Source organism: Physeter macrocephalus, unplaced genomic scaffold (genome assembly GCF_002837175.3).
Source record: "Physeter macrocephalus isolate SW-GA unplaced genomic scaffold, ASM283717v5 random_309, whole genome shotgun sequence".
NCBI lineage: Eukaryota > Metazoa > Chordata > Mammalia > Artiodactyla > Physeteridae > Physeter > Physeter macrocephalus.
In genome coordinates, this window is record NW_021145557.1 from 25,173 (window position 1) to 45,920 (window position 20,748).

General features: G+C 49.9%; 1 protein-coding gene and 1 long non-coding RNA gene across 4 annotated transcripts; one reads left to right on the plus strand and one right to left on the minus strand.

The window, feature by feature from the left end:
- The first annotated feature begins 7,825 nt into the window (after nucleotides 1–7,825).
- Nucleotides 7,826–20,601, plus strand: RHOG (ras homolog family member G). Of its 3 annotated transcripts, none has more exons than XM_007118455.4 (2): nucleotides 7,826–8,169; nucleotides 19,366–20,601. In XM_007118455.4, exon 2 carries the CDS (start codon nucleotides 19,434–19,436, stop codon nucleotides 20,007–20,009), a length of 576 nt encoding a protein of 191 aa, XP_007118517.1. In that variant the 5' UTR covers nucleotides 7,826–8,169; nucleotides 19,366–19,433; the 3' UTR covers nucleotides 20,010–20,601. The 3 variants fall into 3 exon arrangements, with proteins under 3 accessions (XP_007118517.1, XP_023974749.1, XP_007118516.1); XM_024118981.2 differs by lacking the exon at nucleotides 7,826–8,169 and adding an exon at nucleotides 8,499–8,580; XM_007118454.4 differs by lacking the exon at nucleotides 7,826–8,169 and adding an exon at nucleotides 9,810–11,359.
- Nucleotides 8,710–13,946, minus strand: LOC114484992 (uncharacterized). The gene is made up of 3 exons (XR_003678414.1): nucleotides 13,598–13,946; nucleotides 13,045–13,165; nucleotides 8,710–9,228 (listed from the first exon to the last, which is right to left on the minus strand). It is a non-coding gene; the product is annotated as an uncharacterized lncRNA (long non-coding RNA).
- Nucleotides 20,602–20,748: the final 147 nt, after the last annotated feature.

The following is a 20,748-nucleotide window of genomic DNA, read 5'->3' on the forward strand; positions in this document are numbered from 1 at the left end:
GGCCTCTGAAGACCGGGAACACGGATTTGGCCAATAGCTGCCTGGCTTAAGGGTTAGGCTGTCGATATAAAAACACACGTCTGACGTCATCTACTACCACTCTTCCCACTCTCTTATTAAACTTCAGTTGCACTGGCCTTCTTTAAGTTCCTCAAACACATGGAACATCAGCCACCTCCCAGCCCTTGTATCTGCTGTTGCTTCTACCTGAAACACTCTCCCCTCCTGGCCTCCCCATCAAATCCCTCGTATGGCTGGCCTCTCATTCTTCCAGATACAGTTCAAGATCTTCTCAGAAACTCCTACTCTGACTGCCACCTCAGGTCCACAACTGGACCATACTCATATCTGCCTTCCCCCACCCCATAGGATTGTGACTTTTCAGAGGTCAGGTGCTGTGCCTTATTCATCTCTGGGAAATGGCCATCCAGCCATAGGCCCTGTACATAGTAAGTGCTCAATGAAAGATGGTTGACATGAGTTAATTCATTTGATCATGCAAATATTTATTGAGTAACAACTGTGGGCTGGGAAATTGTCCCTAACAGAAGATGAGCCCCTGATCTAGGTTCTACTAGACCTACACTCAGAACCAGGAGTCTGAAACTCAAATGGAAAATGGGAAAATAGCTAATATTATTGAGAGAAGTAGGTGCGAGTAATAGGGAGTAGTAGGGACTGGGGCACACTGGTAAGCAGGCAGGAAGGTGAACTCAGTATTGCTGGATCATCTTTAAGAGAAGATGGGAATCTGGACTTTTAAATGATGTAGCCCCTTAATCAACACAGACCTACTGTATAGCACAGGGAACTCAATATTCTGTAATAACCTATATGGGGAAAGAATCTGAAAAATAATGGATATATGTGTATGTATAACTGAACCACTTTGCTGTACACCTGAAACTAACACAACATTGTAAATCAGCTATACCCCAATATAAAATAAAAATTAAATTTTAAAAATAAATTTTAAAAAATCAAAAAGGCAGAGAAAAAATGATATAGCCCTTTAAAAATGATATAGCCCTACATCTGTAGCATAAATTGATCACTCAGACTACAAGTTTATAATTTCTGCCTAAGCCAACCCACCTGCCTGTGTACTCATTTGTCAAAGAGAACACACAAGAAAAAAGAAAAGTAAATCATGCTTAATACAACCTCCTTTAAACTCAAGTGCATCATTCTCTTAGCTACCACGTGAGTTCTTTGGGGGTAGGGGTGCCAAACCCATATGGTACAAAGAGCCTGGGTCTTGGAGGCAGGAAGCAAGGGTCTTACCAATTCACACCAAGAACTTGAAACTCTCAGAGCCTGCTACATTTCCTGTGAGGCTAAAATGGTCTCCAGGAACTAAAAACAGAATTACCATATGCTGCAACAATTCCACTTCTGGGCGTATGCCCAAAAAAATTGAAAGCAGGGTCTCAAAGAGATATCTGTACACCCATATTCGTAACAACACTATTCACAACAGACAAAAGCAACCCAAGTAAGTGTCCATGGATGGATGACTACATAAACAAACTGTGATATATATATATATATGCAATGGAATATTATTCGGCCTTTAAAAGGAAGGAAATTCTACATGCTACACATGAATGAACCTTAAGGACATTATGCTAAGTGAAATAAGCTAGTCACAAAAGGACAAATACTGTATGATTCCACTTATATAAGGTTCCTAGAGTAGTGAAATTCATAGAGACAGAAAGCAGAATAGTGGTCACCAGGGGCTGGGGGGAGAAGAGGATAGGGAATTGTTTAGTGGATATGGTTTCCATTTTGCAAGATGAAAAGAGTTCTGGAAACTGGTTGCACAGCAATGTGAATGTACTTAATACACTTAAAATGTAAATTTTATGTTATGTGTATTTTACCACAGTTAAAAATAAAAGTAAAAATAAATGGTGTCTGGGAGCAAAAGCCATGGCCTGGACAGTAGGAGAAACATTCTTGTCTCATCTCTGCCTCCAAGATCATGATGTGACATCAGAAAAGCCAGTGCCCCTCTGGATCTCAGTCTCCCCAACTATAGGATGGGTAGGGACCAGATTATTGATCCAGTTCAGCTTTAATATTCTATAAGGTAGGAAAATCCTGAGACCTCGTGGATCTTCCTGGATCAGAAGCTGTGACTCTCACCTCAATATACCCTAGGTTGGGTCCTCATGTAAGTGTAGCCTCTGCAAGAAGCACTCACCACATTGTGTCTCAGGAGGAAATCGAGAGCTTGGTTTTGTTTTGTTTTTTTCATCTCTGTGTCTTTTTGAAACCTATACACCAAGCCTTTACCGTGTACCAGGAATATCTCCCTTGCATCACTCTTAGGGCCTTGCTCCTAATAGATATTCTACAAATGTTGGTTAAATCAAACTGGATTAACAATTCTTATGCCTCTATTCTACTGTTTGCAAGAGGCTTTCACGTCTATTATCTTATCTCTCCCTCACAAAACCTCTGCTAGATAAGTCAGAGACTATACTCATTTTACAGATGAGGAAACAGCCTAAGAAGATGAAGTGGCAACCACATCAAGTTCTCTTTCTCCTCTGGGATTTCCTCCCTATCCTTCAAGTCTCAGTTCAAGTGATATAAATCAGCCATGCCTTGATCACTGATGACAGCATAGCATGAACCAAAAGTTATGATTAGTCAAAAAAAAAAAGAAAACCCAGCTCAAAAGTCACCTTCCTTCTTTTCCCACCTTCCCTGACTTACCCTGTCTCTCCAGTCTCCTGCTATACCTTAGAGTACTTATATAACTGAATTATGGTTATCCAATAAGTATCTATCTTCCCCATTAGCTCCTGAGCTCATCAAGGACTTCATTTCTTTTTTTTCTGTTTTTTTAATTTTTTAAATTTTTTGGCCCCATGGCACGGCATGTGGAATCTTAGTTCCCCAACCAGGGATCAAACCCACACCCCCTGCATTGGAAGCGTGGAGTCTTAACCGCTGGACCACCAGAGAAGTCCCAGGACTTCTTTTCATTTATCTTTGTATTCTCCCAAGCTAGAAATGTACCCAGTACAGAGCTGGTACTCAATAAAAGTAAACGAATGAACGATGTGTGTTCTGTACAGCAGCTTAGCTGTCCTTTCTCTACACCACAGGGTTTCTGATTACCAACATCTTTCATTTGGAAAGTGAGAGAATCTTCAGTAGAAGTGTACTAAAAGAGTCCTAAATCTCCTGCTCAGAAAAGTTTAGGAATCTGTAAATTTAGGCTGTGTTATCAGTGGTGCTCCCTGGTGTCCAAAAATGGCAAGTACAGCTATCACTAAGAGTCTGGCTGTGTAGAGAATGAGGAGAGAAATCTTGGCTTGTAACAACTCTTTCCAGGCTAGCTTCACAAAGAGAATCATCTCCCTTTCCAGAATCACTTCTAGAATCTTACTGCCAATGTTCGTTCATTCAACATCTACCAAGCCCCTGTTTGTAACAACCCAGTTCCTACCCTCAAAGAGCTCGGGTTTTCGGGGAAATATATAGATGAAGAGTAATTAGAACTTGTTGATGATGTCTTGAGAAGAAATTGGTACAGGGGCAGGTGAAGGAGCACAGAGGAGGAACAAGTAACTGACTAAAGCAGTCAGAGAGGCTGTGCACATGGATTGGGGGAGGAGGACGGGTTCTGGAATTATACTGCCTAGAATTCACATCAAGGCTCTGCTGTGTGACTCTGGGCAAGCCAAGCTGCTCCTGGAATGTACCAGGTCTGAAGAAAGAGGAGTTTCCCAGAGGGGAGTATGCCAGAGGACCTGGGTACCACCCAGTTTGGAGAAGCTCAAAGAGGCAAAGGTGTCCTGGAGACAAACAGGACAACTACTGTTCTGCCTGTCTGGGAGGAGGGACCCTCCAGAAGGATTGGGCATGTGCTTGGTCCCCACTACCCCCATCCAGTTATTTCCTCAGGGGGAATCAGGAACAATTGGTCGGAGGATGCGACTCTAGAACTTTGTTTCATTTGTCACTTCCCCTGTTTGTTCTTTCTGCTATCTCCTGTATTACCCATCATCTTCTCATTTCATGAAATGAGACACTGGGCTTATCTTTGGGGGTAACAATAAGGGGAATAATGAGCAGGAGACTCGTATTTCCGCTCAGGCAGGCTGAAAGAGGGAAGACCAGGGAATCAAGAGGAGAACCAAGACGGCTGAGTCCCTGGAGCCACATGAGAGAAAAAGAAGAACTCAGATTTAGGGTTAGCTTGAAGAGGCTGGGACTGGGACTGAGCAGAAAACCCTGTGGGCCACTGGTGAGCCATAGGAGCTGGAGCTCAGTGAGGACCAGGCTGGGTCCTCACCTGGTGTTTGGAAAACTCCAGGGCAGGGGTGAGATCAGATCAGGGCCTTTCTCCTCCCCCTCTCTGTCTTCATCCTGCTCTTTTAGGGGAACTGAGTCAGCTTTAGCATTTGACCTTGAGAAAGAGGGAAGAATTATCAGGGAGAAAAACTTGAAAACAACATGAGTATATGCAGAAATTCATGTTTATTAATTGTACCCTGGGCAATCTGCTAGACACTCAGCTTGCTTATCTCACTGAATCCTCACAATCCCACAAAGCACACAGTATTGTCATTCTGATTTTTAAAGGAAACTAAATGCCTCTGTTGTATGCTCTTATAGCACTCTGTACTTTTGTATCATTACCTGTTTAAGATTTATCTCCCTTGCTAGTTACATCAGGATAGGGGCTTGCCTTTGTTTTCACCACTGTGTCACTGGCCTGTGACACTATGCTTGGCCCAGAGGCTTTCGATAAATATGTGTTTAAGGAATGAATAAGAGAGGTCATGTGACTTGTCAAAAGCCACAATGTAAGTGGTACGACCAGGATTTCAATCCTGGACTGTCTGGCTCCAGAACCTGTCTCTGATCTCTCTCTTCTACCCCCACCAAGTGCTTTCATATATTCTCTCATTTCTAAATGTCCTAGCTCAGTGACCTTTTCTCTCAGCTGCTTGTGAACACAAATGTACACTGCCTACCAAGAACTCACCTATTCAGGGAAAGCAAGTGAGAGAAACAGTCCATCTAGAGTTGTGCCCTCTTCCTACCCTCTTCATCTCACCATCTTCTTCCTCCAAGAAGCCTTTGCAGACAGCCCCACCTGTCTACCTGTCTCCTTCTCCTCTGGCTTTATTGGCCCTTCCTATGCCTGTGCCATAGAAGTAGCTCCAAGTCACCTGGTCTCTGATGCTTCCATACATATTAGTGCTTTATTAAGGCAATTTTATTCTGCAAATATATTGAAGGCAAGTATATTCTGCAATATACTGAAGGCCTGCCTGTGCCAGGCCCAGTGGTTGGACACAGAGATGAATCAGACACAATCTAAAAGGACTTACACTTAGTGGAGAAGGCAGACATTAGGCACAGATACAATTAACTGGAGCACAAAGCAAGATGACCTAAATGGTATTAAAGAACTATGAGCAATATGTTACATGCATAAACCTTAATTACTTAATGATTAATTTTAAGTGTGTATCATAGAAGGTCACAGCTCAAAAGTATCATCTGGTTCAACTCCTTGCTTTTCCGTGGAGGAGTCTGAGACCCAGAGAAAGGCAAGGCCTCGTCTAAAGTCTCACAAGCCAGTCTGGCTGAGCCAAGACTAGACTTTGGGTCTTCTGAAGCCCAGCCCAGGGCCCTTTCCTCCTCTGCTAGTAGCTTCATATGCAGCAGTCCCATCAGACCATGACATCCTCAAGGCCAAGTCAGGTTCTCCCACCTAAGCAAGCTGAACCAGGGTCAGGCATGTCCAAGACCAAGCCCTCAGGAAATGCAGTCACCCCAGGCTACCAATCCAGCCTTTTGGTCTACTGCACCTATTTTTACCACTATGCTTCTAAAAATGATTTTCAAATATTTTTGCAGAAAACTTTTTTTTAATGAGCCCTTAACCCAGAACACTATTATATAAATCAGATAAAAGTGAACCAATTCCAGTTGAAGGAAAGGAAGGCCAGAGCCCCACTATTTTCCCACCCTCAAGTCCTGGTAAGGGAACTTTAGGAACACAGTTCAAAAACCTTTGTTCTGGGACACAATTTTTTTTTAACATCTTTATTGGAGTATAATTGCTTTACAATGGTGTGTTAGTTTCTGCTGTATAACAAAGTGAATCAGCTATACATATACATATATCCCCATATCTCCTGCCTCTTGCATCTCCCTCCCACCCTCCCTATCCCACCCCTCTAGGTGGACACAAAGCACCGAGCTGATCTCCCTGTGCTAGGTGGCTGCTTCCCACTAGCTATCTATTTTACATTTGGTAGTGTAGATATGTTCATGCCACTCTCTCACTTTGTGGGACACAATTTTTAATGGCTTCATAGAAGCCATTTTAGTATGTGGTCCTCCACTGAACCCTGTCTTTAATGGAAACACACAATCCTTTCTTCATCATCAAATGGCAAACACCAGCCATGTGCTCCCACTAGAGTACAGAGGAGAATCAGATTTTCCCCTTGTCTTTCCTGGTTTCCTCTTCTCCACACAGAGGAGTATGTCCCAAATGCTGTGTGGAGGGAGGAGAGAGACCCAAACTCTGCCTGGAGGATCTGGGGAAGCTTGAGCAGAAGGATCATGGAGAATGAATTCATCTACTCGATCATTTACCAGCCTGAATCTGATAGAGACTTTAATATTCTGTTCCATGCCATACCCACTAGCTACATGAACCATCAAGCATTTGAAATGTGTCTAGTCAAAATTCAGATGTACTCTGCGTGTAAAACATACACCAGATTTCAGACTTAGTACAAAAAAAGAATGTAGACTATCCTATTCATTTTTATAAGCAATAATTTTATACAGATTACATGCTGCAGTTGAAATGATAATATTTTGCATACGTTGGGCTAAGTAAAATATAGTCTTAAAATTAAATTTTACCTGTTTCTTTTTATTTTATTTATTTATTTATTCGCTGCACGGCTGTGGGATCTTAGTTCCCCAACCAGAGATCGAATCCGTGCCCCCTGCAATGGAAGGGTGGAGTCCTAACCACTAGACCGCCAGGGAAATCCTTCGTTTTACTTTAAAAAAAAAAAAAAAGTCATCACTAGAAAATTTTAAGTTGCATATGTGGCTTACATTATATTTCCACTAGACAGCACTAGGAGACTACCAAGTGCATGGCAGAGGTGGTATGTGTGCATGCATGTGTGCGTGCGTGCGAGTGTCGTTGGAGGCAGTGGTCCATCACCGCCAGATTGTGAAAGACTGAGTCGATTTCGCCCGGCAGTCAATACAGGAAAGAGGCGGAAAGAATAGAATGCACAAAGACCCAAAGATGTGGGCTGGCACATTGTGTTTTGGGAACTCATTCTTACAGTAGTATGATTTTTAAAAAGAAGAGGAAAAGAAGTATTTGTTGAGTGTTTACTTTGAACCAGGTATTGGCAGCAGGTCTTTTACATCCATTCTCATCTTCACAACTACAGGATGAAGTGGAAGTTATTCTATTTTGCCAAAGACAGAATGGAGGTTCAGAAAGGTTGGACTATTTATTTTCGGGGTTGTTCTTCCTCTTTATGTGGAAAGCCTCTTGGAGACAGGGAGCGTTTTGTTAATGCCTGTTCTCCTCCACAGCACCTAGCACGCAGCTCTGCACGTGGTAGGCACTCAGAAAGTTTGTGATGAAGAATATTCTTCAAGTCAGAGCTCCAGGAGCAAGGCCAGAGAGCTTAGAAGCACCAGAGGGCGCCCACGAGTCCGCCCACCCGCCGGTCCCCAGAGCCCCGGCAATATTCAGGACTGGGTGCGGCCCTTCTGTCCCAAGCAGTTGAGCGCCCCAGCGAGAAGAGGGTGCGAGGGGAGCCCCAGGGCCTGGCTCCGCCCCGCCCCCTCCCCAGAGCCCAGGCGCGCGGAGCCGCCGGGTGCGGAACGACGACACGACATCCTGTTTTTGGGGCCCGCGGCTCCGCCTGCGCCTCTGCTGATCTTGTCTTTCCCCGGGTGCTGACGCCAGCTCTCTTTCCCCGAGTCTCCGCACCCTTCCCAGGGGTCTGGGGCCTTCCCACTGCTGAATCACCGCCACCCCGCACTCCCCCGGGGCTCGGGGCAGAGGTGGGGACTGCCCCAGCCGGACCTATTCTGGCCATCCCCCAGGCTGGGCCATCGCTCGATCCCTGGGCTTGACTGAAGGTACCAGGCCTAGGGGCGCCTGTTCACAGCATCTTACCGCAGGGGTTGGTGGGGGCGAGATGGGGAAGGGGGGACAAAAGCCAAGCGCCTAGGCTAGGGACTCTGCTGGGGTGGAGGTGGCAAGAAGGGGACTGGGAGGACTGACCTTAATGGCCTCAGAGGTAAAGGGCTGGGGTGGGGGAGCCCAGTACCCGGCCGGGGACCCACCCGGTGGGGGCGACCGGGGCGGGGGGAGAACCGGCCGGCGGACTTCCTTGTCGAGCCCCGCCCAGCCCCGCCCCCGCGCCCGCGCCCCGCCCCGCCGGCCGGCCCGCCCCCCCCACTTCCTCCGGCCTCCAGCTCTCACTTCCTTCTCCAGCCCCGAGCCGCTGCCGCCGCCCCCCAGCTCCCCCGCGGCGGGGAGGGCACCAGGTGAGGCCTGGCTCTGGCCGGCAGGCTGGGGGTCCGTGAGAGGGAGCCCGGCCGGCCCCGGACTGGACGCGGCAGCGGGCCCGGGAAGTTTGGCTGCGGGAGGCCGCGGCGGGAGGTGCTCGGCTCGCTTCAAGTTGGGCGGGCGCGGCCGGCCGGGCGGGGCGGGGACGGGCCACTGCAAGCCGGCGGTGGTTCGGGGACGGTGGGTTCCTGTACCAAGGGCGGCGGTACCGGCCCCCGGGAGCCGCGAGGGACTCCTGAGGTCGGAGGGTTTCCCGCTCCGAGAGAAAAGTCTCTGAGTGGAAGAGCTTAGGGCTGGGAGATGGGACTCAGAGGTGGGGTGCCCCCAGGAGTTGCAGGGGGCTGTTACGAAGTGTGTTGAGAGGAAGGGGCCTCTGGGCTAGAGAAGGCGCTCCCTCTGCTTTGGCAGTTGTGACACTTGTGAGGTAGAGAGAGAGGCTTCTGTTGCCTCTGAAGCCCGAGGCTGCGGAGAAAGAGTTCCTTCCCTGGAAGATCGAGGCCGGTCCAGATCCACAGCCGCAGCCTGCAACCTAAGGGTCCTCTGCGCTCAGGCGGAGGGTGGGGGAGCCCCCCGACCCCAATCCTTCTCTCTTTATGTCTGTTTTCTGAGGCCCAACTTCTCCATCCCTGGAACAGAGCAACAGGTATTTTAGTGAGCAGACATCGGCTGTGCCTAGCTGCCTAGTGCCTGGCTTTGTCTTTGCGGGGTAAATTGAGGAAGGAAGGGACCTGGTCTTGCCCTGTGACTAGAGGTGAAAGGACTCTTATTCAGAGGTGCTGGTAGTCCTTGAGGAGATGGCATCAGGAGAGCAGGACTTGAGGAGAGCAGGACTGGTTTCAGGAGATGGAGAGAACAGGGCTTCTGGGAGGCAGCACGAGGCTCTAGCTTTGAAAGATGATCAGGAGCCATCTCCTGGTCTTCCCCCCGTCCCCTTTATTAGTCCCTAAATTCTACATGTTCTCATTCTGTCTTCCTCCATTCCTTCTTCAGATTCCGTCAGACTTCAGACACGAACCCTCCGTCACCCTCTTCTTGCGTCCTCTTCAGTCCCTTCCCCCCCCCCCCCCAGTCATGCCTGGGCCCTGACCTCGGCAGCACGAGGCTCTAGCTTTGAAAGATGATCAGGAGCCATCTCCTGGTCTTCCCCCCGTCCCCTTTATTAGTCCCTAAATTCTACATGTTCTCATTCTGTCTTCCTCCATTCCTTCTTCAGATTCCGTCAGACTTCAGACACGAACCCTCCGTCACCCTCTTCTTGCGTCCTCTTCAGTCCCTTCCCCCCCCCCCCCACAGTCATGCCTGGGCCCTGACCTCTCACCTACCCTGCTTCTCTGTCCATCTCTGTCCTCTCCCAGTGGCCTTCCCCCTCCCTTCCGTGCCCAGCTTCTGGCTCCTGCACACATATCCGGATCCCTCTCTTTTCCTTTCCTTTCTGCCACTTATCTGCAGTTTTGGGGAGCCTTTTCAGACCTCCCTAGTTCAGAGAGGCAGGCTGCAGCCTCCCCTTGATAGAGGTGATGAAAGGGCTGGAAAACCTCTGTATATGTGTATGTGCATGCAAGTGTCTGCATGTCCACATCTTTATCTTTTGGAGACAAAATAACTGCCCTCAGCCTCGTGAGGGCCCAGAGCAGGGGAAGCCAGCAGAATGAAGGGAACCTGCAGTGGGTGAGGTTGTGGTTAGGTAGGAGGAAGCAGTCTGTAGCAGTTAGGGTATCAGGGTAGAGTGACACAGGAATAGGACTGGTGAGAGAGGCCGTGGGAAATCAAAATCCCCTCGACCTTTGGGTGCTTGATCAAGAGGCCAGGCCTGGAGGGTGGGGGACAGCCTAAAGGTCCCTGACTCCAGTGCTCACTGGTTCCAGCACCACCTGATGGGGACAATGGGACCAGGTCAGCTAGGTATGATGGAAGGAAAGGGAGAAGTAAAGGCAGGATTCTGGAGAGAAGACTGTAGCTGGTCTAACTTCAGTCTTAACTGTGGTAGTTACAATTCAGGAAAAAAAGAAGGGTATGAGGCAAAGGTGTCTGCCCCCTCTTTCCTGCTGCCTTCCAAGCCTGCCCAGGCCAGATTCCCACGTGCCCAGGGCTGCATCAAGGCCTTGGTGACCAGGAAGCTCTCTGGAGTTCTGCTCACCCTTCTGCCTTCACGCATCCTTAATATTCCCCCCTCACCTAGGACCCTATTCCCTCTCTTTCGAGAATTTCTTCCAAGTCTAACTGCAGTCCAGCCTGGCTCTATAAGCTCTTGCTGTTCCCATTCTAGAGCTCCTTCTTTAAGCCTTTGGGATGCATGCTGAGAGATCCTGCTTCTCTCTACCTCCTCAAGTCTACTCTATTCATTTCTGTCCACTAGAAGAAAAGAGAAGTGGAGGGGAGCAAGTGCTATTTTTTATGGGATTCCCAAGCACAGCTAGATTTAAGGACTATCCCTGTTCCCCATTCTGTCCTCTTCCCTTCTCACTGTTGTCCCTCTCCCATGGATTGTCCCTTCCTCCACACTCCTGTCTCTGCTACTCTGATTCTGGGAGGTACAGGGGGGTTTGGCCCCAGCAGGAAATCCCAGGGACCTACATAAAAATCCCAGCTCAGGGAAGGATATGTATGCAAGGCACTTTCCCAGCATCAGGGATCAGTAAAAAACCACCCAGGAGTCCTGATTCCCCACCTGCCAAACCAGTACTTATTTTAGATAACTGAGCAACCCACAGGACTCTAAGGGTGAAGACAGGATGGATGAGACAGGGGTTCGCCCAGGTAAGATCTGGCCCCACTGGAGGTTTGAGCTAATTGCATGAAATTCACTGCTGGAAAAATATAACCAGGGTGGGAGGAATCTAAGTGGGGAAATATTTTGTGGGGGGATGGGGGTGGGGGATATGTGCCTGCTATATCCCTCGAGGGAGGCTGCCCTTGAGGTCTTGGCTAAAGAAATATGGTCAAAGTCTTGACATGAACAGAAGTGGCTGATAGAAGATTGTCACAGATCCTGGTTGAGAATACGGAGAGTTGTTTCTGGCAAGATGTTCAGGCAGATGAGGTGGCTGGTGTCAGCTTTTAGGGGGTAATAAGCAGGAAGATTTGAGATGTTGTGGCTGTAGCGAGACAGTTGGGAAGATATAAGAATGAGGGTAGCAGGGCAACTGGGAAGAAGATGTGGTCCCAGACTGAAGACCCCTCTCCATACAGAGTATAGACCCATTAGTGGTGAGGCTTGTAGGGTTCTGTGAGGAGGGAAACCAAAGACAAAGCCTGGGCTGCCTCCCCAGAACAGATCGGTTTTCCTGTCCAGGGTCCAGCTTCCTCTTTTGTCCTCATGTCATGGGGCGAGGGCATCTCCCCAGGAGCTGAGCCTAGAGGAGGCTCTCCTCGGCTAGTTCAGGGTGGCTGTCCAGTAATGTCAGTTCTAAATCATGGATGCCCCGGCATGGGCTAGGCATGAGGCCCTGGAAGCAAAAAGGGCTCAGACGCCAACCTGGCCCCTTTGGCCCATTTCCTGAAGGGATAAACCATGGTAGGGTCATCCTGAATGAGGTCAGAGAGATGGGCCCATTCCCAGGCTGGAGGTCAGGAGACCCAGGTCCTTGTCCTGGATTTGCTCGCAACCCTCTGTATAACCCTCGTCAGCTTTGTCTCTTGTGGCTCAGCTTCAAGATTAAGAAGTTGCCTATCAATACTTCCAAAGAGCATACAGAATACTGATAGCTCTGACTCTCTTTCCCTCAAGAGGCTCCTCATAGCTGTGCCCCTGACTCTGGGCCCAGCCTTGAACAGGTCTAAGTATCTGTCTGGGACAAGTACTGTGGCCCCTTTCCCCAAAGCACAAGAGAAGAGGGCAGAGAGTGTCAAGGATTTTGCCAGGGCTCAGCAATGTGGGGGGGTACCCGGTGCCCTGCTCCAGCTCTGCCCCAACTGACAGTTGAAAATAGATGCTGGAGTTTCCTCCCTGATGTTTTTTTCCCTTGTGGAAACCCCCTCAGATCTGGGGCGGGGTTGAAGGGACTGGGCAGCCCTGGGTCTCTCTATGGGTATTTTCAGGTGGGGGAGGCAGGATTGGGAGGATGGCACTTCTGTACAGCCTCGTGTGAAACGAGCAAACGCAAAGGAAGTGCCACTTCACGGGCCTTTCATGGGGCCCCAGGACTGCTGAGCTGCTCTTAGGTGGAGAGGAGGAAGGCAGGAGGAAGCAAGTGTTCGGCCTTCCTCTGTGCTGCCTGGTGGGGGAGGGGCAGCCTCCTTAGCTCCCCCAGCCAGAGCTGCCCTAACCCTGGGACTTACTGTGTGTGGCGCATCCCAGGTGCTGGGACACCGAGAGAAGAAGGAAGGGAACTGGGACTGAGTGAAAGGGTCCCAGCCTCCCACAGCCCTCCCAGCTATAGCTGTCTTGTTTCCTCCTCCTCTCCAGTCCCTAGTCAGTAAAGTCAACTCGCTCTGTCTCTTACCCTGTCCGTGGAGTGCAGGATCCTCTGCAGGGGCTGAAGGGTGGAGAATGGCAAGAGGTGGAGAATTCTCCAGTGTGAATTTTTTTTAAGGCTGGGAACTAGGCTGTCTTGGGTTCTACCCCTGCTGATGGGAGAAGGGGAAGAAAAAGAGAGACTCAGCCCTTGGCCTGGTCCCAGCCCCACACTGACCTCATGTCTCCCCCAGCTTCCTCCTCCTAGCCCAGTTGCAGCCCCTTTGAGCCTCTTCGTACCATCTCTTCTCCACTCCTCCCTTCAAAACAAACAGACAGACTGGCAGAGCTTCTGAAGCTGTTTCTAACACTGGCCATGACCATGACCCTGACCCTGGCCTCATCCTTGACCAGTCCTGGTCTTTAGATATTCCCAGTCCTTAGCCTCACCAGGACCACTTTTCCTACTCATCTTCCTCATCACCACTGGACTGGAGCTATGCCTGCTCCACCCCTCTCACCCTTCCAGTTGAGGACAAGGCAATCTAGCCAATGTGTTCATTACTCTAAATTGTACTCCTCAGGGGGAGGAAGTTAGTTACCTTTGTCTGGTGTCTCCTGGGCATGGAGGCTCTTCCTTGTTCCCAGAGTCAAAATCTGAATTGATGAGGGAGGAGATGTGTGTCAGTCTGCAGCTTTTACTCAGCCCTCTGCTGGGCTTCTGGAAGTAAGCAGGACAGATTTCCCTCCTCATGAGGCATCCTGTTAAGTTCAGCACAGTGAACCATAATAACAGTGCTGGGGAAGGTAGGGCAGAAGAAGGGGTGGCTGTGGTGTCCTGGAGAAGCTGGGGAATGGAGCTGGGCCCTGAAGGACTGGGAGGCTGTGGGGTAGGGTGAGGGGGGGCAGGAAGCAGAATTCCAGGAAGAGGAGCTCCCATGTGCAAAGACATGAAGGACAGATTGAGTTCATTCAGCTTTTTACTGACAGCCACTGTGTGCTGTGCTCAGCCTGGGGAGACAGATCAGCCAGGGGACCTTGCCCTCTAGGTCCTCCCAGTCTAGTGACAAGAGATAAGATTCAGATCAGCTTCCACGTGACTAAGATAATGCACCTGTGAGAAAATGGGACCAGACCTCGGATGGGATAAGTCATTTGTGACTTGGGTGATTTACAAAACTTCCCTGAAGTAGGTGGCAATGGTGCTTGGCTCTGGAGGACCAATTGGGGGATCCTTTGAGGCAACTGGAGTCTTCTGAGCTGCTGGGTGCGGGGGGTTGAAGGATGGAAATGGGGAAGAAATACTGGATTCCCACCAGGACAGTGAATATGGCTGCTTGATGTGTTTTGGGAAAGAGAATGTAGAGGCTGCTTGTAGAGAGGATCAGGGTCATGTGGCCACAGCTTAGGATCAGAATACCCAGAGTGATGGATTATAGTCAGAATGAGTTTCATGGAGGGCTGCAGAAGGGGATCCCCCGTGTCAGGGAGGCAGATTAGAAGGCTGTAGTAAGTTCCCATTGCCTCCACACTCCCCCATCTCTTCGGGCCTATTCCTCCCCTCCTCCACTCCCAGTTGGGACACTTCCCCTGCTATTATGGCCACAGAGATCTGGCAATCAGGAGATCTGGCAATCAGGCAATCCGCTGCTTCCTTTTCCTCCCCCATTCTGGGCCTGCCTGGGCCACACCCCAGACCAGGCCCCACTGGGTACAAGCTGGGCTCTGGGGAGTACACTCAGGGTGAGCCCCATGGGCTGTGCTCCCTGAGGGAGCCAGGTCCAGCTGCTACTGGGAGGAAAGATTTTTTCTACCCCAGTCAAAGCTTTTGGCTGCCATTGCTGTCCAAAAAGATTCAGCATTGCAGTTTTGACTGGGGGTGGTATCAGTCCAGTTCTGGGCTTCTGACCTGTCTATCCAGATATCAGTAACACGGACAGAAGCAAGCAGGTCAGAAGCTCTATACTTAGCTTTTCGGTAGGGGAGTCGAGAAGCTCAAGCTTCAGTATTGGTCGGGGTTGTGGGGGCATCCACAAGCTAAGGAACTTACGTATGAATACTGGAGGAGGAGAGTCACACAGAGCCAAAGAAGGATTTAAAGGGTGGCCATACTGTGGAAGTTCAAAGAAAGGAGAATTCAGTAGCCTCGTGGGACCATGAGACTTAAGCTAGGCCTTGAGTCAGGAATATTTGAGAGGGGAGAAGGAATGGCAGCAGAGAGAACAACAAGAGTAAAAGTTCAGAGGCCAGAATGATCCTGGCTTGTTTACATAGGACAATGTAGACCCCTCTGGAGCAGGGAACTCACATTGCCAAGTACCTGCTTTATATATATACATTGTGCATTAACTCACTTCATCCGTATAACAACCTTATAAGGTTGGTACTATTACCTAGCTCATCGTGGCAGAACTAGGATTTAAACCCAGGTCTATCTGACTCCAAAACCCCTGCCAGATTATGAAGAATTCTGAATGCCAAGATGAAGGACCAGGCATGATCTGAATTAAGCTGGGAATAGAAAGCCAGAACAAGTCATTGTAATATGGTTAATACTATACCAATCTGCAAATATTATTTATTTACTAAACAAAAGTTCTTTTCTTTTTAAAAAAAAAAAAAAAAGTGACTTGGTGAATAAGCCACAGTCGATCCCCAGCCCCAGGCAAGCCCTCTCCTTGTGTGGCCTCCTGCAGCATTGACCGTCCCTTTTTCCTACGTGGTACAGGCTAGACCCTACCTTTTAGCATGTGCCCTCCTTAAATGAGCTGTGGGAACTTACTTGACCCAGTTCAGGCCGTAGGATTTCAGAGAAAAGAGTTGTCCTGGGAGAGAGGATAAGGGTCTGAACTAGACCTGAAGAGGGAGAATTGGGCTGCTGCCACCACTCAGACACCTGCATACTCAATGATTCCTGCCTCTTGGTATGAAAGACTTTGCTTTTGCCACCTTCTCTGTGCACCCCACTTCCGAATTTATAAAGCACATTTATTCCTGTGCTCAGGATCCTCACTGCTGTCCTTTGAGACAGGGAGGGCGAGTTTTATCATGCCTGTTGTACAGATGAAGAAACTGAGGTTCCAGGAAGGGAAGTGACTTACTTGCTTAAGGTCACAAAGTCAGGTGCTAAGGGGTAACTTGGAGGCTGTGTGACACATTGAGGAAAACATAGGACTTTGGATTGCAAAACTGGGGTCCGTGTTAAAAAACTGGCATCTGCGTTAGCTCCCGTGCTGACTAGCTGTGTGACGTTGGGTTATTTTAACTGCTCTGGGTTTGTTTCCTTACCTGTAAATAGGAATAGTACCAATGAGTTGTTATAAGGATCAAAAAAACGTAGTATGATCTATATTGTGATCTATAAAGGGTTGTACCGTGTGAGGGCTATTAATCAAGGGGCAGAGTGGGCAGGTGAACCCAGGAGGTCAGATTCCGGTGCCGGTGCTCTTGGCCCTATACTATACTGCCTCTGCCCTGCTTGTTTCTGGACACTACCTCACTCGTGATCCTTTTCCGGTGTCAGTCCCTGTTCCCTTGCCAGCCCGGAAGCTTCCCTCTCCCTCCTCGCTTCTTTGAGGGCTGATTTACTGATTGCTGGTTGATAACCCCTCCCTAGAAAGCTGCCTGGAGCCAGCTGTACTTTTAGTCTGTTGGGCCTTGTGACTGCCTGCCAGAGTTCCCTCCTTGCCTTCCTGCCTGGGCCAGCCCAGTGCTGGGCTTGAGGGGGAAGAGTTCCCCGTCACACTGCCATGCCCACTCCCCTGCTTTGTGTGGAACTGAAGATTTACAGGCCTAGGAGTTGTGCTTTTGAGATGCTGGGGTCTCCTAGAAAATCCAGTGGACACAAGTAATGGCACCAACACCCGCCACCCCAAGATGCTGTCTCTTCTCCCCCAAGGAAGAAGCCACAGAATCCTGAGATGAATGTGCCCTGACTTGCTCCCATGTGCCGAGATCTTACGCATTTGCTGAGTGATCAGCCCTCCCACCCCCATCCCGTGGTCCTGCAGGCCTTTCCTATCCCCATCATCCTATCTCCTGCTCCCAGATTCCTTAATGTCTCATCTCATCCACTTAGTACCCTTGCACAGGCTTTTTTCTCTCCAGTTCATGGATTGGGAAACTGAGTCTCACAGAGGGTACGTGCCTCATGCTTGGTTACAGTGAGTCAGCAGCAGAGCAGAGCCGGGGCTAGGACTTAGGTTAGTTCTCTTGTCTCCCAATCCCAAATTCTCTACTGCCCTAGAGGGTCCTTATTTTCTTCCTATCCTCTCTATCCTCTCTCCTGAGGTTGAACACACACACTTATTCATGCAAATAAGATGAAAATATTTTTAATATGAACCAGAGAGGCAACCTCATAGAATGAACTCATTTCCCTCCCAGCTGGTCCCAGGGGAAGCTGGGGCCTGGGAGGGAGCTGGGACCAAGCCCTGGATCCTATGCAGGTTCCACACCATGGAGTTCCTTTTCCACTTCCCAGTGGTGGATTTCCCCTCCCCCTCCCAATGTGATTTTTGAGGCTTTGGAACCAGTGGTTGAGAGGTCAGGCTGGGGGGTAAGGGGTTGTCAGACCAGGGTGCAGTCTTGCTGGTGTATAAAGTGAAATGGAGAAAACGGGCCAGTGGTGAAGGTGCTTGGGTGGAGCGGGGGATACTTAAGAGATCTGGGTGTGTCTAAAACAGGACTGTCCCCTCCCAGGGAGCAGGGGCCTGGTCGTGAGAGAGCAGCAGGGAAAGGAAGTCACATACTAGCTAGAAAAAGTCCCCCATGGCTGAGAGGAAGTAGCCAATTAGAGGAGGACCCTTGCCACAGCAGTATAAATAATCACAGGGTTTCCGGAAGCTCTGTTCTTTTCCACAACTCAGAAGAGCAGTTCCTCACCTGAAGGCCCTGTGAGCTTCCCAGGTGACCAGGGTGGTGGCTGGAGCTAGGACTCCTCTGAAACTCACCCCACTGATAATTACAGCAGCTTATTTATTTGGCACTTCCTGTGTGCCACGCCTCATGCCAAACACTTTCTACATGTTAGCTCATTTTATACTCTGACCAACTCTAACCCAATAGGCAAGATTATCCCCATATTACAGATGAGAAAATTTGAGGCTCAGGAAACTTAAATATGTTGCCCGAGATCATACATGACTAGTTGGTGGAGCTGTGATTAGAATCCCTGACCAGTCTGATTCCAGCATGTCTTCTCTGTGATAGTGCTTAATGGCACTGTGTTTGCTACCCAAGAGTCTGGAAGCCCCTCAAGTTCTTCAGAGGCACAGCCAATGGTCTCAGGAAAGGGACATAAGATTAAGGGAAAAATCAAGTTTTTGTCTTACTTTTCTGTTCATCCCTTTTGGCTGGGCTTGGAGGATCTGCCTCACCCTACCTTGAGAGAAGATGCAGACATCTGGGAGCCACAGCCTCTGCCTCATTCATCATTACACACACAGATTCCAGACCAAATTCCAGCCCTGGCTCGGTCTCCACTGTTCTCCTACACTGAGTTGCCAGCCTGGGTATGTGTGGCCAGATAGGGTTTCCCATGCTTCCAAGAATGATGGGGTAAGCTCTCCCATCCCCAGGGCACCCTGGATTGAGACAGGGCAACTGTCTAGAGAATTGTGCCCCTACTCAGCAGGTTTCTCATTGCACCTTTTGGTTGCGTTCAGTAGCCAAGATGTCAGGTTTGAAGTTGAAGCATCAGTGCACTAGGCAGGGTGGGCCCTGAGTTGGGAGAGGCTCCGCCCATGGCTGCATCTCAGAGTGACCTGGGACAGCTGCCTTGTGCTAGAAGCCCTCTCCAGTCTACTCAGTGGGAGGGGTCCATATCTGACAGAGGATCTGGTAGATCCCTACACATGCGTACCCTCCTTTTGTGTCTATACTTCCTAGAGGAAAAATAAAAGTAGCTAATACTTATTGAATGCTTATTATGACCAGGCACTGTTCTAAATGCTTTACATGAGTTAACTCATATAATCCTCACAACAACCCAATGAAGTAGGTATTATTTTATCCCCATTTTACAGATTAGGAAAATGAGACATAGAGAGGTTAAGTAATTTGTCCAGGGTCATACATCTAGGAGATAGGAGAACCAGATTTTGACCTTTGTCAGTCTGGCATCAGAACGTATGTGCTTCACATAATATATTACACATTGGTGCCAGCCTCTTTATCCCTGATTATCTTTGTGTGGTCTCAGGGCCTCTCCCATTTCATGTCTGTCTCTCTGAGGTCTGTCTTGATGGGATTGCAGGATGGTGTTCAGGTTAAAAGAACTGGAGCTGGTTTCCCTCTGTATGCCCCCATCCTTTCTTCCCAGAGGATAGAGTCCTCCCTAACCAAGAGTATCCCTCTCATCTGTCCATAGGTCACTGCATCCAGAGGGGCCCAGAAGGGGAAGGAGGCACAGCCTCCACCACAGCAGCTGCACCCGCCATGCAGAGCATCAAGTGTGTGGTGGTAGGCGATGGGGCTGTGGGCAAGACGTGCCTGCTCATCTGCTACACAACCAACGCCTTTCCCAAGGAGTACATCCCCACAGTGTTCGACAATTATAGCGCCCAGAGTGCCGTTGATGGGCGCACGGTGAACCTGAACCTGTGGGACACAGCGGGCCAGGAGGAGTACGACCGCCTCCGCACACTCTCCTACCCTCAGACCAACGTGTTTGTCATCTGTTTCTCCATTGCCAGTCCACCCTCCTATGAGAATGTGCGGCACAAGTGGCATCCAGAGGTGTGCCACCACTGCCCCGACGTGCCCATCCTCCTGGTGGGCACCAAGAAGGACCTGAGAGCCCAGCCTGACACCCTACGGCGCCTGAAGGAGCAGGGCCAGGCACCCATCACACCGCAGCAGGGCCAGGCGCTGGCCAAGCAGATCCACGCTGTGCGCTACCTCGAGTGCTCAGCCCTGCAGCAGGACGGCGTCAAGGAAGTGTTTGCCGAGGCTGTCCGGGCCGTGCTCAACCCCACGCCCGTCAAACGTGGGCGGTCCTGCGTCCTCTTGTGACCCTGGCACTCAGCTTGGCTGCCCCTGCCCCGCCACCAGTTGTGCCTTTGTGCCTTGGCGCCTTGTCTGCCCCCAGCTGTGCCTTAAGGACTAATTCTGGCACCCCTTGCCAAGGGGGCTCCCCGAATGCCTTTTTCTCCTTAAGGAGGCCCACGGGGAAAGGGGCTTTGGGCCCTGCCCCACTCTGCTTGGGAACACCAGGTATGCTCAAGAGCTCACCCAGGCCAAGGTCGGACCCCTCCCCAAGAAGCCAACCCAGTGCCTCCTCCCCACTTTCCCCTACTGACCAGTTGATCCAGCTTTCCACACAGATGTTGCTGCCAATTGTGGTGCCTTCTCTCAGGTTAGGAGCTCTCAGCCATCCCTAACCTCTCCCTCGATGCTCTTCGAATTGCCCCCCACCCCCCAAGATGCTCTCTCCCTTCCCCAGAGAAGGAGCCACAGACTCCTAAGAAGATGAATGTGCCCTAACCTACCCCCATGTGCCCAGGCCTTACGCATCCGCTGACTGACTCAGCCCCACCCCCACCCCCTCTGGGCTCCTGGGGGCCCCTCCTACCCCCATCAGCATCAATAAAACCTCCTGTCTCCAGTGGCGCTGGCTCCTCCCTGTGTGCTGGGCATGGGGGGTTGGGCAGGGGCCGGGCATGGGCTAGGGCTCCCCAGAGACTGGGAGCCTTTTGTTTCCTGCAAGAGGGGACAGGGGACAATAGGCTTCATTGTGGTCCCCCCACCCCCC

Bases quoted from the DNA above. Each gene is read 5' to 3' on its own strand.
- RHOG (XM_007118454.4), top strand. From the start codon at position 11,335: ATGGATGAGACAGGGGTTCGCCCAG. The intron at 11,360-19,365 runs GTAAGATCTGGC...ATCTGTCCATAG, and splicing joins TGAGACAGGGGTTCGCCCAG to GTCACTGCATCCAGAGGGGC.